Source organism: Anolis sagrei, chromosome X, assembly GCF_037176765.1.
Source record: "Anolis sagrei isolate rAnoSag1 chromosome X, rAnoSag1.mat, whole genome shotgun sequence".
Lineage (NCBI taxonomy): Eukaryota > Metazoa > Chordata > Lepidosauria > Squamata > Dactyloidae > Anolis > Anolis sagrei.
This window is the reverse complement of record NC_090034.1, coordinates 70,349,303-70,365,511: the sequence shown is the minus strand read 5'-3', so window position 1 is coordinate 70,365,511 and position 16,209 is coordinate 70,349,303. Positions and strand designations below refer to the sequence as shown.

General features: G+C 42.7%; 2 protein-coding genes across 2 annotated transcripts in view; one reads left to right on the top strand and one right to left on the bottom strand.

Moving 5' to 3' along the window:
• TMEM35B (transmembrane protein 35B) overlaps positions 1-14,537 on the top strand; it is a 29,062-nt gene extending 14,525 nt beyond the window's left edge. Inside the window, exon 3 of the mRNA XM_060784562.2 lies at positions 9,906-14,537. Within this exon, the coding sequence (XP_060640545.1) occupies positions 9,906-10,030 (125 nt within the window). The 3' untranslated portion in view covers positions 10,031-14,537. The remainder of the gene's footprint in view (positions 1-9,905) is intronic.
• Positions 1-16,209, bottom strand: part of LOC132780783 (zinc finger MYM-type protein 4) — a 225,586-nt gene that overhangs the window by 177,114 nt on the left and 32,263 nt on the right. The window lies entirely within an intron of this gene.

Genomic DNA, 16,209 nt, shown 5'->3' with positions numbered 1-16,209 from the left:
GTTTGGTGCACCACTGGAGCTCTCTGACTGCAAATTCTACATATTCCTTCCTAAACTGCAAATAACTGGGATACCATAGGCTAGAACTATAACAGTTAAAGTGAAATCATTGTGCTATATCTGTTTAGTGTGAAAAGCCCCTAGTAATGAAGGCTTCAAACCATTAAAGGGTCTGGAGAACAAGCCCTATGAAGAGCGGCTTAAAGAGCTGGGCATGTTTAGCCTGAAGAAGAGAAGGCTGAGAGGTGACATGATAGCCATGTATAAATATGTGAGAGGAAGCCACAGGGAGGAGGGAGCGAACTTGTTTTCTGCTGCCCTGGAGACTAGGACGTGCAACAGTGGCTTCAAACTACAAGAAAGGAGAGTCCATCTGTACATTAGGAAGAACTTCCTGATTTGTAAGAGCTGTTCAGCAGTGGAACTCTCTGCCCTAGTGTGTGGTAGAGGCTCTTTCTTTGGAAGAGGCTGGATGGCCATCTGTTGGGGGTGCTTTGAATGCATTTTTCCTGCTTGATGGCAGGGGGTGGACTGGATGGCCCATGAGGTCTCTTCCAACTCTATGATTCTATGATTCTAGACTCCAATTCATATCAGCCCTAACCAACGTAGCTCAGGATTCTTGTGATCTAGCATCACCTGGAAGGCCACATGAGGAAATAATAATAATAATAATAATAATAATAATAATAATAATATAAAGTGAAACTAACAGTAGAAGAAGAGAAACACGCACTGGCAGATTATGTGAAAGGCAGTCAAGAACCAACATTGATGGAAGTCAATAGCAGAAAACTGCTTCAAGTGCAAAAGACAAAGAGTGAATACTGTAGAAATACAACAACAACAACAACAACAACAACAACAACTTTATTTATATTCTGTCCAATCTCCCCATAGAGATTCAGGGTGAATTCCAAACACCGGGATTGTGGCGCAGCTGGCTGAGTGTCAGCTGCATTAAGATCACTCTGACCAAAAGGTCATGAGTTCGAAGCCAGTCCGGGTTGGAGTGGGTTTCCAACCAATTGTGTAGCCTGTTGTCAACCTTTGCAACCCGAAAGACAGTTGCATCTGTTAAGTAGGAAAATTAAGTACCACCTTAAAGTATGGGGAGGCTAAATTAACTAATTTATGAGGCCATAAAAAAAAGCCTCCAACAAGCACTCCAGCAAAAAGCATGCGGGGAATGCGGAAGTACTTCATCTGTGTCGCAGATGGACGACGAAAGCGACAGCTCCCCTGGTGGCCAGAAAAAGTTAAATAGCCTCTGTCTATGTCTGTATATGTTGTATGTCAAAATTGGCATTGAATGTTTGCCATATATGTGTACACTGTAATCCGCCCTGAGTCCCCTGCGGGGTGAAAAGGGTGGAATATAAATGCTGTAAATAAATAAATAAATAAATAAATAAATAAATAAATAAATAAGGCAAACATTCAGTGCCTGAACACAACAACAATACATCCATAGTAACGAAATTTGGCAACCTAACATATAAGAACAAATTATATCTATTGAGCTGGTGGGGCGAATGGGGCATGGATACGGATGGGAGGTCCTTCTCTCGCTCTCACCCCTGTCAAAAACACAGCTGGTGGGGATGAGAGAGAGGGCCTTCTCGGTGGTGGCCCCCTGGCTCTGGAACTCTCTCCCCAGGGAGATTAGACTGGCACCCACCTTGTCCACCTTCCAGAAAGAACTAAAGACGTGGATGTTCCACTTTGCCTTTGACTAGATAGTTCCCCAAATAGTTCTGGCTCCCAATTTGATCCATAATCAGATCTTACGCATTACCATTGCCCTCTTTAGAGATGTAGTGCTCTCTTTATACTACCCCCTAGACCCTCATCTTGTTATTTTCCGTAGCACTTTATCCATCAACCCTATCCTGTGGCAAGTGATTTGCACCAGTCACCCGCTTGAACTCAGTACTGTACACTATTCAGACCATTGGAGGTTGCTAGATGTTTGCTATGTATTGTATGTTGTGGTTGTTTTATATTGCTTGAATTTTTTTTTTATGAATTTTGTTGTCATATTTTAACTATGTTGAATCTCGGGCTTGTCCCCATGTAAGCCACCCCGAGTCCCTTCGGGGAGATGGAGGCGGGATTTTATTTATTTATTTATTTACTGTATTTGTATACCTCCTTTCTCAGCCAATTGGCAACTCAAGGCGGTTTCCAACAAAACAGTAGTACATAGTATCACAAAACAATTTAAAAACATTGCAATTACATAAACCACAGCAACAATAAAAACAACATCATTGGCGTCTCCTTATTGTCAAGCATTGTCCGATTCCATCGTTAATCATCAATTTCCTATGTCATTTATCCATATCCGTTACTCTGTGTTTGTGAACGCTTGCTCAAACAACCACGTTTTGACTTGCTTCCGAAATGTTAAGAGGGAAGGAGCAGATCTAATCTCTCTAGGGAGGGCATTCCATAGCCGGGGGGCCACTGCTGAAAAGGCCCTGTCTCTCGTCCCCGCCAAGTGTACCTGTGACGAAGGTGGGACCGAGAGCAGAGCCTCTCCAGACGATCTCAAGTTTCTAGACGGTTCATAAGAGGAGATATGTTCGGACAGGTAAGTTGGGCCAGAACCGTTTAGGGCTTTAAAGGTTAAAACCAGCACTTTGAATTGTGCCCGGTAGCAAACTGGCAACCAGTGGAGCTGGCGCAACAGAGGGGTTGTATGCTCCCTGAGAGCTGCTCCAGTTAACAATCTGGCTGCTGTCCGTTGGACAGTCTTCAGAGGCAACCCCACGTAGAGAGCGTTGCAGTAGTCTATACGGGATGTAACGAGAACGTGGACTACCGTGGCCAAGTCAGACTTCCCAAGGTACGGGCACAGCTGGCACACAAGCTTTAATTGTGCAAAGGCTCCCTTGGTCGCCGCCGAGATCTGGGGTTCCAGGCTCAGCAATGAGTCCAGGATCACACCCAGACAAAAATAAAGTTGTTGTTGTTATTATTATTATTCTGACACAAAAGCACAGTATGTCACAGCAAATGAGATCTATATGTTGGAGTTCGTATCACAAAGTCACAAGTTGAACACTTCCCAAGCGTCTAGGACCGTGCGATGTATTTCTGAATGATGTGTGCAGATCCAAGTCAGGTGGCCTTTTGCAGTTGACAGATCGTGATTTTGTCAATGTTTATTGTTTCCAAATACCGGCTGAGATCTTTTGGCACGGCACCCAGTGCGCCAATGACCACTGGGACCAACTGGACTGGTTTATGCCAGAGCCTTTGCAGTTCGATTTTGAGGTTTTGATAGCAGCTGACTTTTTCCTGTTGTTTTTCCTCAATGCGGCTATCACCTGTATGGCGACATCAATAATCCAAACTTTTTTTCTTTTCCACAATTGTGATGTCTGGTGTATTGTGTTCCAAAACTTTGTCAGTCTGGATTCGAAAGTCCCACAGTATTTTTGCATGTTCATTTTCCACGACCTTTGCGGGTTTATGATCCCACCAATTCTTTACTGTTGGCAGGTGGTACTTGTGACATAAGTTCCAGTGAATCATTTGGGCCACAGAGTTGTGCCTCTGTTTGTAGTCTGTGCGATTTTCTTGCAACAACTGAGGATATGGTCCATGGTTATAATAATGATTATTATATTATCAAGTGCACCCATTTCTCATATATCTTCAAAACCAACCTGTATTTGCATATAGTTCTACAACGCAACCCATTTAACCGATAATGAATACGTATTAGTAGTTGGCTTTGGCTCCCCCTTTTGGCACCTCATCTCCAGAATTATTTTTATTGTTCTTATTCTTATTTATGTCTTTTCTCCACTTAAAGCGGAGGTGAGATCCAACTCTAAATAGGAAATGCATTTAGGCTTCCCATAAACCTTTTGCACGTAGCCTGAAGGTAATCTTGAACACCATGTTTTTAAAATAATTTTGCTCATGATCAAAACTTGGGGTAAAACAGAAGGATCTGAAAGCAAAGGGATTCTTGTCTCCACACACATATTTATTTATTACATTTTTATACCGCTCTTCTCAGCCCTCAGGGCAACTCGGAGCGGTTCACAACCACAATACAATACATAAAACATGATAAAAACAGTTAAGCATTTAAAAGGATAAATACTTATAACAATAAGCTTTAACATCTCATATCGTCTCATAGTTAAAATCAAGATCCAGTCTTGTCATCCAATTGTTCCATATTTCTATATTAGTTACACTGCCTATTATTATTAATTATTATTATTATTAAACTTTATTTGTACCCCGCTAGCATCTCCCGAAGGATTCGATGCGGCTTACACAGGCCGAGGCCTCAACACACAACACAACAGTACAATCTAAGCAAATCAAACAATTAAAAACAGAATAAAGCAAAATAAACAACAGGCACAATACACTAAACACAATAAAACTGGGTCGGGCCAGAGAATGGGTACAAGATTAAAAGTGCTAATGTGACAGGAGGTGTATAAGGGGCTTCTAGGGCAAGTGCAATGTGCAATGTGCAACCATCATTGGTTCTGATAAAGTGCTTATGGGACTTGGTAGTGGAGATTTCCTAATCTGGGAAGGCGCATCGGAAAAGCCAAGTCTTCAAGTTCTTTCTGAAGACAGCCAATGAAGGGGCCTGTCTAAGGTCTTTGGGGAGGGTGTTCCAGAGTTGGGGGGCCACCACGGAAAAGGCCCTGTCCCGTGTCCCCGCCAAGTGCGCTTCGAGATGACCGAAGTTTACAGGAATTGGAAAATTGGACGACAAATTGGATCATGATTCTAGTTATGAGATGCATTGTGTTATCTATTGTTGTGTTAATATTGTATATTATGCTTTTGTGGTTTTATATTGTATATCGTTGTTGATTTTTATTCTTGTTGTAAACCGCGTTGAGTCGCCTGTTAGGCTGAGAAACTGCGGTATACAAGTAAAGTAAGTAAATAAATAAATAAACGTGTGGGTTCGTAGATGGAAATGTGGTCACGCAGGTAGGCTGCTCAAATGCCTGCTCAAACAACCAGGTCTTCAATTTCCTCCGAAATGCTAGCAGGGAGGGGGTCGATCTAATTTCTGTAGGGAGGGCGTCCCACAGCCGAGGGGTCACCACTGAGAAGGCCCTGTCTCTCGTCCCCGCCAACCGTACTTGTGATGCAGATGGGACCGAGAGCAGGGCCTCCCCAGACGATCTTAGCGTCCTAGCAGGTTCATAGGAGGAGATCCGTTTGGACAGGTAAGTTGGGCCCGAACCGTTTAGGGCAGTGGTTCTCAACCTGGGGTCCCCAGATGTTTTTGGCCTTCAACTCCCAGAAATCCTAACAGCTGGTAAACTGGCTGGGATTTCTGGGAGTTGTAGGCCAAAAACATCTGGGGACCCCAGGTTGAGAACCACTTGTTTAGGGCTTTATAGGCTAAAGCCAACACTTTGAATTGTGCCTGGTAGCAAAGTGGCAGCCAGTGGAGCTGGCGCAACAGAGGAGTTGTATGCTCCCTGAGTGTCGCTCCTGTTAACAACCTGGCTGCCGAGCATTGGATCATTTGAAGCTTCCGGATAGTCTTCAAAGGCAACCCCACGTAGATAGCGTTGCAGTAGTCTATACGGGATGTAACCAGAGCATGGACTACCATGGCCAAGTCAGACTTCCCAAGGTACGGGCACATATCATTTTGGGTTTTGGTGTATTTTTATTGTTGAGATTTCATATAAGGGATGCTCGACATTTCTAATACATGTCGAGCATCCCTTATATGAAATCCCAAAAATAAATTGATTAAAAGCCTCCCAGCTTTTTAATCCCTTGAGAAAATGGCTCTCCATGCATCCAGTAGGGGGCGCCAAAAGCCAACTACTCATCCGTTTGCATTATTGGTGAATTCTGCATTAGAGGAAGGGGTTCATATGGATTTTCTGGCCTTAATTTATGCTGCTCACACTCTGTCTTCATGATGCGATCAGTGGTCTGGAAACTTTCTACAGCTGTTCCACTTCTTATAGCTTTCGGTAATTGACTACTGATATTATCTTTTAAAAACTGCATTGCGATCTTATCGAGTTGCTGGCGTCTTTTTGAATGCAATTGTCCCAAAATGCAGAAGGACTGTGTCTGGAGAGAAAAAGCTTGGCCGCAATGGAGCAAAACTGTTTTATTTTGTTATCCAGTGGTTGAATGGGAAAAATGATTCTGCTGATCATAACAATAAAGAAAACTTTGGAAAATGAAAAATGGAATTTCCGGTTGCTTGAGAGTTACTATGAAAAATAGGTCTAATAGAATACCCCATCCGGTGGCGCAGTGGGTTAAAGCACTGAGCTGCTGAGCTTGTTGATCGAAAGGTCGCAGGTTCGATTCCGGGGAGCGGCGTGAGCTTCCGCTGTCAGCCCTAGCTTCTGCCAACCTAGCAGTTCGAAAACATGCAAATGTGAGTAGATCAATAGGTACCGCTCCGGTGGGAAGGTAACGGCGCTCCATGCAGTCATGCCAGCCACATGACCTTGGAGGTGTCTACAGACAACGCTGGCTCTTCGGCTTAGAAATGGAGATGAACACCACACCCCAGAGTCAGACATGACTGGACTTAATGTCAGGGGACTACCTTTACCTTTACCTTTTTAGAATACCCCATACTATACCCTGCCACATTGATTTGATATTAATATTGACACGCAATAATTAAAAACAAGTGAAGGCAAATAAGGACAAACGCAGTGTAACACAGTTTTACTGTAATTTAAAATTGATTTTATTGTAAGGTAAAGGTAGGTAGTCCCCTGACATTAAGTCCAGTCATGTTTGACTCTGGGGTGTGGTGCTCATCTCCATTTCTAAGCCGAAGAGCCAGCGTTGTCCGTAGACACCTCAAAGGTCATGTGGCCGGCATGACTGCACGGAGCACTGTTACCTTCCCGCCGGAGCGGTACCTATTGATCTACTCACATTTGCATGTTTTCGAACTGCTAGGTTGGCAGAAGCTAGGGCTGACAGCGGAAGCTCACGCCGCTCCCCGGAATCGAACCTGCGACCTTTCGATCAACAAGCTCAGCAGCTCAGTGCTTTAACCCACTGCGCCACCGGGGGCTCCTAAGTAAAATATAATTACTTAATTTATTTTGCTTGGGAGTTCTAGTTGTTTGAATTCTGGTTCTCACAGAGAGTCTACTGTATTATAGTTTTCATTGGATTCCTTCTAAAGCTATAAGCCACTTTGGGTCCTGATCTTGGGACAGAAGAAGGATGTAAAGAAATATAACAATAATAATAATAATAATAATAATAATAATAATAATAATCCTCTGGGACTTCCGGATTCAGACAGACAGAATTTTGGAGCATAATACTCTTGACCTCACAATCGTGTTAAAAAACAAAGTATGGATTGTTGATGTCGCAATCCCAGGTGACTGCAGGATTGCAGAGAAACAACTGGAAAAGCTGACACAATATGAGGATTTAAAAATCGAACTGCAAAGACTCTGGCACAAACCAGTAAAGGTGGTCCCAGTGGTGACCGGCACACTGGGTGCAGTGCTTAAAGACCTTGGCCTGCACTTAAATACAATCGGCGCTGACGAAATTGCCAGCTGCCAGCTGCTGAAGGCCACCTTACTGGGATCTGCACGAATTATTCGCCGATACATCACACAGTCCTAGACACTTGGGAAGTGTCCGACGTGTGATCCAATTCAGCCAGCAAAGTGTCTGCTGTGGACTCATCTTGTTGTGTTTCAAATAATAATAATAATAATAATAATAATAATAATAATAATAATAGCAGCAGAGTGTAAATAATAATAGAGATAAGGTGTGAATAATAATAATAGAAGCAGGATGTAAATAAATACAACAACAAAAACAACAATAACGATAGTAGAAGCAGGGTGCGAATAAATATAATAATAATAGAAGTAGGGTATAAATAATAATAATGATGATATAAATAGAAGCAGGATGTGAATAAATATAATAATATTAATAGAAGCAGGGTGTAAGTAAATACAACAACAACAATAATAGAAGCAGGGTGTAGGTAAAGGTTTTCCACTGAGATTAAGTCCAGTCATGTCCAACTTTGGGGGTTGGTGCTCATTTACATTTCTGAGCTGAAGAGCTGGCATTGTTCGTAGACACCTCCAAGATGATATGGCCGGCATGACTGCATGGAGCGCCATAACCTTCCCGCCGGAACGGTACCTATTGATCTACTCACATTTACATGTTTTTGAACTGCTAGGTTGGCAGAAGCTGGGGCTGACAGTGGAAGCTCTCGCTAATCCCTGGATTTGAACCTGCCACCTTTCGGTCAACAAGCTCAGCAGCTTATTATTATTATTATTATTATTATTATTAATACACCACATAGCCCTAGACCAGGGGTCCTCAAACTTTTTAAACAGAGGGCCAGGTCATCGTCCCTCAAACTGTTGGAGGGCCGGATTATAATTTGAAAAAAACATGAATGAATTCCTATGCACACTGCACATATCTTATTTGTAATGCAAAAAAACAACTTTAAAACAATACAATAATTAAAATGAAGAACAATTTTAACCAATATAAACTTATTAGTATTTCAATGGGAAGTGTGGACCTGCTTTTGGCTGATGAGATAGGATTGTTGTTGTTGTGTGCTTTCAAGTTGTTTCAGACTTAGGTTGACCCTGAGCGAGGGCCGGGTAAATGACCTTGGAGGGCCGTATCCGGCCCTTGGGCCGTAGTTTGAGGACCCCTGCCCTAGACACTTGGGAAGTGTCCGATGTGGGATCCAATACAAAAACCAGCATTGTGATCTTGTTTGCTGTGTACTAACCTTGTTATGTTGACCTTGAAGGAGCTGGGGGTGGTGACGGCCGACAGGGAGCTCTGGCGTGGGCTGGTCCATGAGGTCACGAAGAGTCGGAGACGACTGAATGAATGAACAACAACAACAACCTTGTTATGTATCTAATATAATAATAATAATAATAATAATAATAATAATAATAATAATCTGTCACGATCTGTCAACTGCAAAAGGCCACCTTACTTGGATCTGTGCGCATAATTTGAAAATACATCACACAGTCCTAGATGCTTGGGAAGTGTTCGACTTGTGATTTTGTGATACAAAATCCATCATGTAGATCTTGTTTGCTGTGACATACTGTGCTTTTGTGTAAACAACAATAATAATAGAAGCAGGGTGGAAATTAATAATAATAATAATCTATATAAATAAAAATGTAATGTTCGTTTGTGGTATTAACAGAACTCAAAAACCACTGGACGAATTGACACCAAATTTGGACACAAGACACCTAACAACCCAATGTATGTCCTTCACTCAAAAAATGCTTTTGTCATTTGGGAGTTATAGTTGTAGTTGCTGGGATTTATCGTTCACCTACAATCAAAGAGCATTCTGAACCCCACCAATGATGGAATTGAACCAAACTTGGCACACAGTTCTCCCATGACCAACAGAAAATACTGGAAGGGTTTGGTGCGCAGTCTCCTTTGGTTTTGGAGTTGTAGTTCACCTACGTCCAGAGATCACTGTGGAATCAAACAATGATGGATCTGGACCAAACTCTACACAAATACTCAATATGCCCAAATGTGAACACTGGTGAAGTTTGGGGAAAATGGAATCTTGACATTTGGGAGTTGTAGTTGCTGGGATTTATAGTTCACCTACAATCACAGAGCATTCTGAACCCCACCAACTATAGAATTGGGCCAAACCTCCCACACAGAACCCCCATGTGGGCCACAGCAACGCGTGGCAGGGGACAGCTAGTAATAATAATAAAATAGCATCAGTTCATACCAAGAGTGAAGGCAAAGGCTGACTAGAATTTGCTAATAAGGGGCTGCAAGGATATTTTTTTTTGTATTTTAGGGGAAAAGACTTGACGATTCCTCTTGTCTCTTTGCAGGTGCGATCTACACTCTCTTGGTCTTGAAGGAACCCATTGCCATGTGTGCCCCGGCCACGGTTTGCTTGGGCCTCCTGCTTCTCCTCAACATCCGGGGAAGGCCTGCCAAGTCGAAATTTGAATGAACGAATGGGGAAATCAATAGGGGGAGGGGATGGAGGGATTGCAAAGGATGCTGTTGAAAATGGCAAGCGTGCTTGCTGTCTACCCCTTCATACCTGTCAATGAGGCACTTTGAGTCATCTTAAGGTGGCTTTCTGGATGTGAGACCACCTTGAAGATCAGCTGGAGGCCATAGTACCCTGCAATGTACCTTGGAGGGCTGCAAAAATACTTGCCTTTAGATACCTCTAGGGAGACATCTTTGCCCCTTTCAGTCCGTTGTAGGCTTTTTAATTGCAGGAAGCAAACCACAAATCAAGGTGCATCACTTGTTAAAACAAAAGAGGTCTTCAAGACCAAAATAATAGTGTGAAATGTGGAAATTGTTTCTCAACCTCAACCTTGAAGGAGTTTTTTGGACCCTGCAAGATTTTGGAGACCAAGCTCTGGAGGCCACATGTAGTTCCTGAGTTGTGTCTTCCCCATCCCTCCTCGGGACTTTTCTCAATTGTCCTTTCTGTCAAATGTTATTTTCCTTGATATGTCTGGGAACAGACTCATCTTCTCGGCTCAAAGGGCTGCCTGCTGTTTTGACCTGCGAATTTCATAGTTTGGGACAACATTGGATGAAATATAGATACAATCAGCCCTTTGTATCCACCGATTGGACATCCATGGATTCAAGCAACCATGGCTTGGAAATACTTGGGGGAAAATGTTGAGATTAACTTCACAATTCAGCAGCAGATCAGTTGCACAACTTCAGCGCTTTCCAGTAGCTTCTTCCTGCTCAGTATTTTCAGTCAACTGCTCCCACAGCCTGCAGTCACGCTGGAACCTTTTACAGACTTGAGCACATGCCGGCCATTGTCAGTTTTACCATTGTCTTTCCCCCAGTCTAGATGATATTACAGACTTACCACAGCATACAGTTGTATCTTGTCTTAGCAGACAGGTTCTTTAATTACATATAGCCTTCGACGAACAACATCACAGCACAAGGAGAGAGAATACACTGTACATGACTTCCTTATATACAATTCATTTACACATAGCAATCACTGATTGGTTCCCAACTCATTGACTTAACTCAGACCCAGGATTACATCATTCACAATCACCTGGACTAGGCCAGAACACATTCCCCAAATGAAGTTCTATATACAGTTAATGCATTACTCAGCATTCGCAATAGAAGCCCATTAGCAGTGCATTACTCAGCTATATTACATTACAATACATTGTAAAACCTGACAAAAAACCCAAAAGCAAACCATGGTTTTGCTGCAAACTGTGCGTTGACACACCCTGCTGTAGTTTCCCACCATTTCAGAAGTATCCCCTGTATACACTTGAGCTTTTATAATTACCGTATATACTCGAGTATAAGCCAATCCAAATATAAGTTGAGGTGCCTAATTTTACCACAAAAAGCTGGGAAAATGTAATGATTTGAGCATAAGCCGAGGGTGAGAAATATAGAAGCTACTAGTCAATTTCAAAATAAAAATAGATACCAATAAAATTACATAAATTGAGGCATCAGTAGGTTACATGTTTTTGAATATTTACCGTATTTCAGAGAATAACAGTAAACTAATTCTGTAAGTGGAAAAGGAGGGTCAGCAAAAACAATATGGTATTAATAATAATAAACTTAATAATAATAATAATCATCATCATCATCATCATCGTAATACTGGGAGCCCCCGATGGCGCAGTGGGTTAAACCCCTGTGCTGGCAGGACTAAAGACTAGTCGACAGGTCGCAGGTTCAAATCCGGGGTGCGGCGGATGAGCTCCTATCAGCTCCAGCTCCTCATGCAGGGACATGAGAGAAGCCTCCCACAAGGATGATAAAAACATCAAATCATCCTGGCGTCCCCTGGGCAACGTCCTTGCAGACGGCCAATTCTCTCACACCAGAAGCGACTTGCAGTTTCTCAAGTCACTCCTGACACGACAAAAAAAATTCATAATACTTCATTTGTATCCCACCCTATCTCCCCATGGGGACTCAGATGGCTTCCAACATAGTAACAGGGAAACATTCAATGCCTATATAAACAATGCAGAGCTAGATATAGATCTATAGTTATATATACTAAATTCACATATGCATTTCCTCCTGAAACGTTTGCATTTTCCTCCTGCAATATTTGCAAACCCTATATACAGGGTGCAGCAGCATAACTTCCTTTTTTCAAAACTTAATAAAACCCATTGTATGAAGCAGATTTTTTTTATAATGTAGGCACATACTTAAAGTTTTGTTTTACGTAGTTTTGAAGGTCAAATTAGGTAGGTGACGTCCCCCATTCTCCATACACTGAGTAAACCGATTTCTGGCGTTTGTCATGACTCTTGCCAGCATATAGGTAGGTAGGTACATATGGATTGCAAAGGCTTGCAGGGGGAAATGCCTATACATCTGTAGGGGAGATTAAGAAATATTTCAGGGAAAAATTCTTTTATAAGATTAATAGATATTCTTGACTTGCAAGGGCTTCTCGCCCCCTCCTTCCCCTTTTCAAAGCATTCCAGACTCTATTCTGCCTTGGCCAGACCATGCCTGAAATCACACTGTGCCCATTTCTGGGCACCACAATTGAAGGGAGATGTTGACTCTAAACTGGAACGTGTCCAGAGGAGGGCAACTCAAAGGCTCAAGGGTCTGGAGAACAAGCCCTATGAGGAGCGGCTTAAGGAGCTGGGCATGTTTAGCCTAAAGAAGAGAAGGCTGAGAGGAGACATGATGAGGGCTATGTATCAACAGGTGAGGGGAAGTCATAGGGAGGATGGAGCAGGCTTGTTTTTTGCTGCCCTGGAGACTAGGATGTGAAACAATGGATTTAAACTACAGGAAAGAAAGGATATTCCATTTGAACATTAGGAAGAACTTCCTAACTGTAAGGAGAGCTGTTCAGCAGTGGAACTCTCTGCCCTGGAGTGTAGTGGAGGCTCCTTCTTTGGAGGCTTTTAAGCAGAGGCTGGATGGCCATCTGTCAGGGGTGATTTGAATGCAATTTTTCTTCTTGGTAGAATGGGGTTGGACTTGATGGCCCATGAGGTCTCTTCCAATTCTGATTCTATTATTCTTTTTTGTTGGAAGTATTGATTTTCTACCTATTGGTCATTTTGTGCTGCCTTTGCTGGTGTTTGAACATTGATTCTCATGTGCCATTGGATCTGGTGCGCACCTTAATTTCCAAAACTCTGAAACAGAAAAAAAAAATACTGCTGAATGTAATGCGCAGCGGCAAAAAGTGCACTCTGACATTTGGCCAAAAAAGGTTGCTTAGCAATGGGTTTTTTTTTTTGTCGTGTCAGGAGCAACTTGGGAAACTGCAAATCGCTTCTGGTGTGAGAGAATTGGCTGTCTGCAAGGATGTTGCCCAGGGGATACCCGGATGATTTGATGTTTTTATCATCCTTGCGGGAGGCTTCTCTCATGTCCCCGCATGAGGAGCTGGAGCTGATAGAGGGAGCTCATCCGCAACCTGTCGGTCTTCAGTCCTGCCGGCACAGGGGTTTAACCCACTGTGCCACCGGGGTCTCCAGCAGTGGGGTGCATCTATGCTACAGAATGGATCCACTTTAATTGCCTTGGTTCAGTGCTCTGGAACCCCCGGTGGCGCAGTGGGTTAAACCCTTGTGCCGGCTGGACTGCTGACCAACAGGTCAGAGGTTCGAATCCAGGGAGAGCAGTTTGAGCTCCCTTTGTCAGCTTCAGCTCCCCATGCAGGGACATGAGAGAAGCCTCCCACAAGGATGATAAAACATCAAATCATCCGGGCGTCCCCTGGGCAACGTCCTTGCAGACGGCCAATTCTCTCACAACAGGAGCTCCTGACACAACAAAAAAAATGTGGACAACAAGTTAAACATGAGCCAACAATGTCATGTGGCGGCAAAAAAAGCCAATGGGATTTTGGCCTGCATCAATAGGAGCATAGTGTCTAGATCTAGGGAAGTAATGCTACCCCTCTATCCTTGCAGATGGCTAATTCTCTCACACTGGAAGCAACTTTAAGTTTCTCAAAGTGCTCCTGACATGAAAAAAAGTGCTATAGACTCCTGGGGGTTGTAGTTTTCGAACATCTTGAGCCTCCTCTGCCAAAGAATGCTGATGCCTTACCAAACTACAAATCCCAGGGTCACATAGCATTGAGCTATGGTTATTATATTAGAGGTGACATCCTTCAAAGAGCAACTTCAAGTGCATCTTTTGCTTCAGCTCAGTACTAAATTACCATATTGTGTTAATTTAATGCACACTAATTACGACAAGGTCAGTTAGCCCCAAAAAGTGAACATTGGATTGGAGTAAATAAGGGTGTTTTTGTGTTCTTTTCAATTTCTCCTAGTGATTTGTAAATATAATTTGTCCATTTGCTTAATGGGTTTACTTTAATTCAGCATTGGCTGCTTTTATGGATTCTGCAATGGCCTTGCTGGCCCGCACTGGTGGAAGAGCCAAGTAGACTGCAAAATAAATAAAAATAGCTGGTTACCACTGGCATCATACAACTTGTGAGTCTTATTTCATTGACTTTAAACTCTTTAACTCAGTGGTGCTTAGCTTTCCATAATGCCGTGACCCTGTAATACAGTTCCTTATGTTTTGGTGACCCCAACCATAACATTATTTTCGTTGCTACTTCATAACTGTAATGTTGCTACTGTTATGAATCATAATGTCAATATCTGATATGCAGGTTGTATTTTCATTACTGGACCAAATTTGGCACAAATACTCAATATGCCCAGATTTGAATACCAACGGGGTTGGGGTGGGGATTGATTTTGTCATTTGGGAGTTGTAGTTGCTGGGATTCATAGTTCACCTACAATCAAAGAGCATTCTGAACTCCACCAATGATTAAATTGAACCAAACTTGGCACACAGAACTCCCATGACTAACAGAAAATACTGGAAGGGTTTGGTGGGCATTGACCTTGAGTTTTGGAGTTGTAGTTCACCTACAACTCCAAATGCGCGACCGCATTTCCGTCTACGAACCCACACGACCTCTTCGATCTTCCGGAGAGGCCCTTCTCTTGCTCCTGCCTGCATCGTAGGTGCGACTTATGGGGATGAGAGAGAGGGCCTTCTCTGTGGTGGCTCCCCAGCTCTGGAATTCACTCCCCAGAGGTATTAGCCAAGCCCATACGCTGGCAATCTTCAGGAGGAACCTGAAAACCTGGTTATTCCCATGTATAATACTTCCTGACCAAATTTCGCACAAATGTCCTCAGAGGCACTTTGTTTTATGGTTTGTGCAATTAATTCCTCAACCTGGATCTCCCTCCTCAATAATTTCCATTGCCCAATCTCCCAGTGTTTTAAAATTTTATAATTTTTATCCTTAAATGTGGCCCGGCCTCGTGCAATCCTGTGTGTTTAATGTCTGATTTTTTACTTCTGTGTCACTTATATCGGTTTTGCATTTTATGTTTTTTATTTTTTAGTTCGGTTATGCTTTGGTGTTATATTGTGTTATGCTTTTGTGTAATATTGTGTTTTCTGTACTGGTGGGCATGGCCTCATGTAAGCCACCCTGAGTCCCCCTGGGGGAGATGGAGCTGGGTATAAATCAAGTATTATTATTATTATTACTAGCCGTCCCCTGCCATTCGTTGCTGTGGCCCACATGGGGGTTCTGTGTGGGAGGTTTGGCCCAATTCTATCGTTGGTGGGGTTCAGAATGCTCTGTGATTGTAGATGAACTATAAATCCCAGCAACTACAACTCCCAAATGTCAAGATTCTATTTTCCCCAACCTCCACCAGTGTTCTCATTTGGGCATATTGAGTATTCGTGTAGAGTTTGGTCCAGATCCATCATTGTTTGAGTCCACAGAGATCTCTGGATGTAGGTGAACTACAACTCCAAAACCAAAGGACACTGCTCACCAAACCCTTCCAGTATTTTCTGTTGGTCATGGGAGTTCTGTGTGCAAAGTTTGGTTCAATTCCATTGTTGGTGGTGTTCAGAATGCTCTTTGATTGTATGTGAACTACAAATCCCAGCAACTACAACTCCCAAATGACAAAATCAATTTTTTTAGTGAACGACATACATTGGGTTGTTAGGTGCCTTGTGTCCAAATTTGGTGTCAATTCGTCCAGTTTTAGAGTTATATTAATCCCACAAACGCACATTACATTTTTATTTATATAGATTACATCCAGAGAGCAC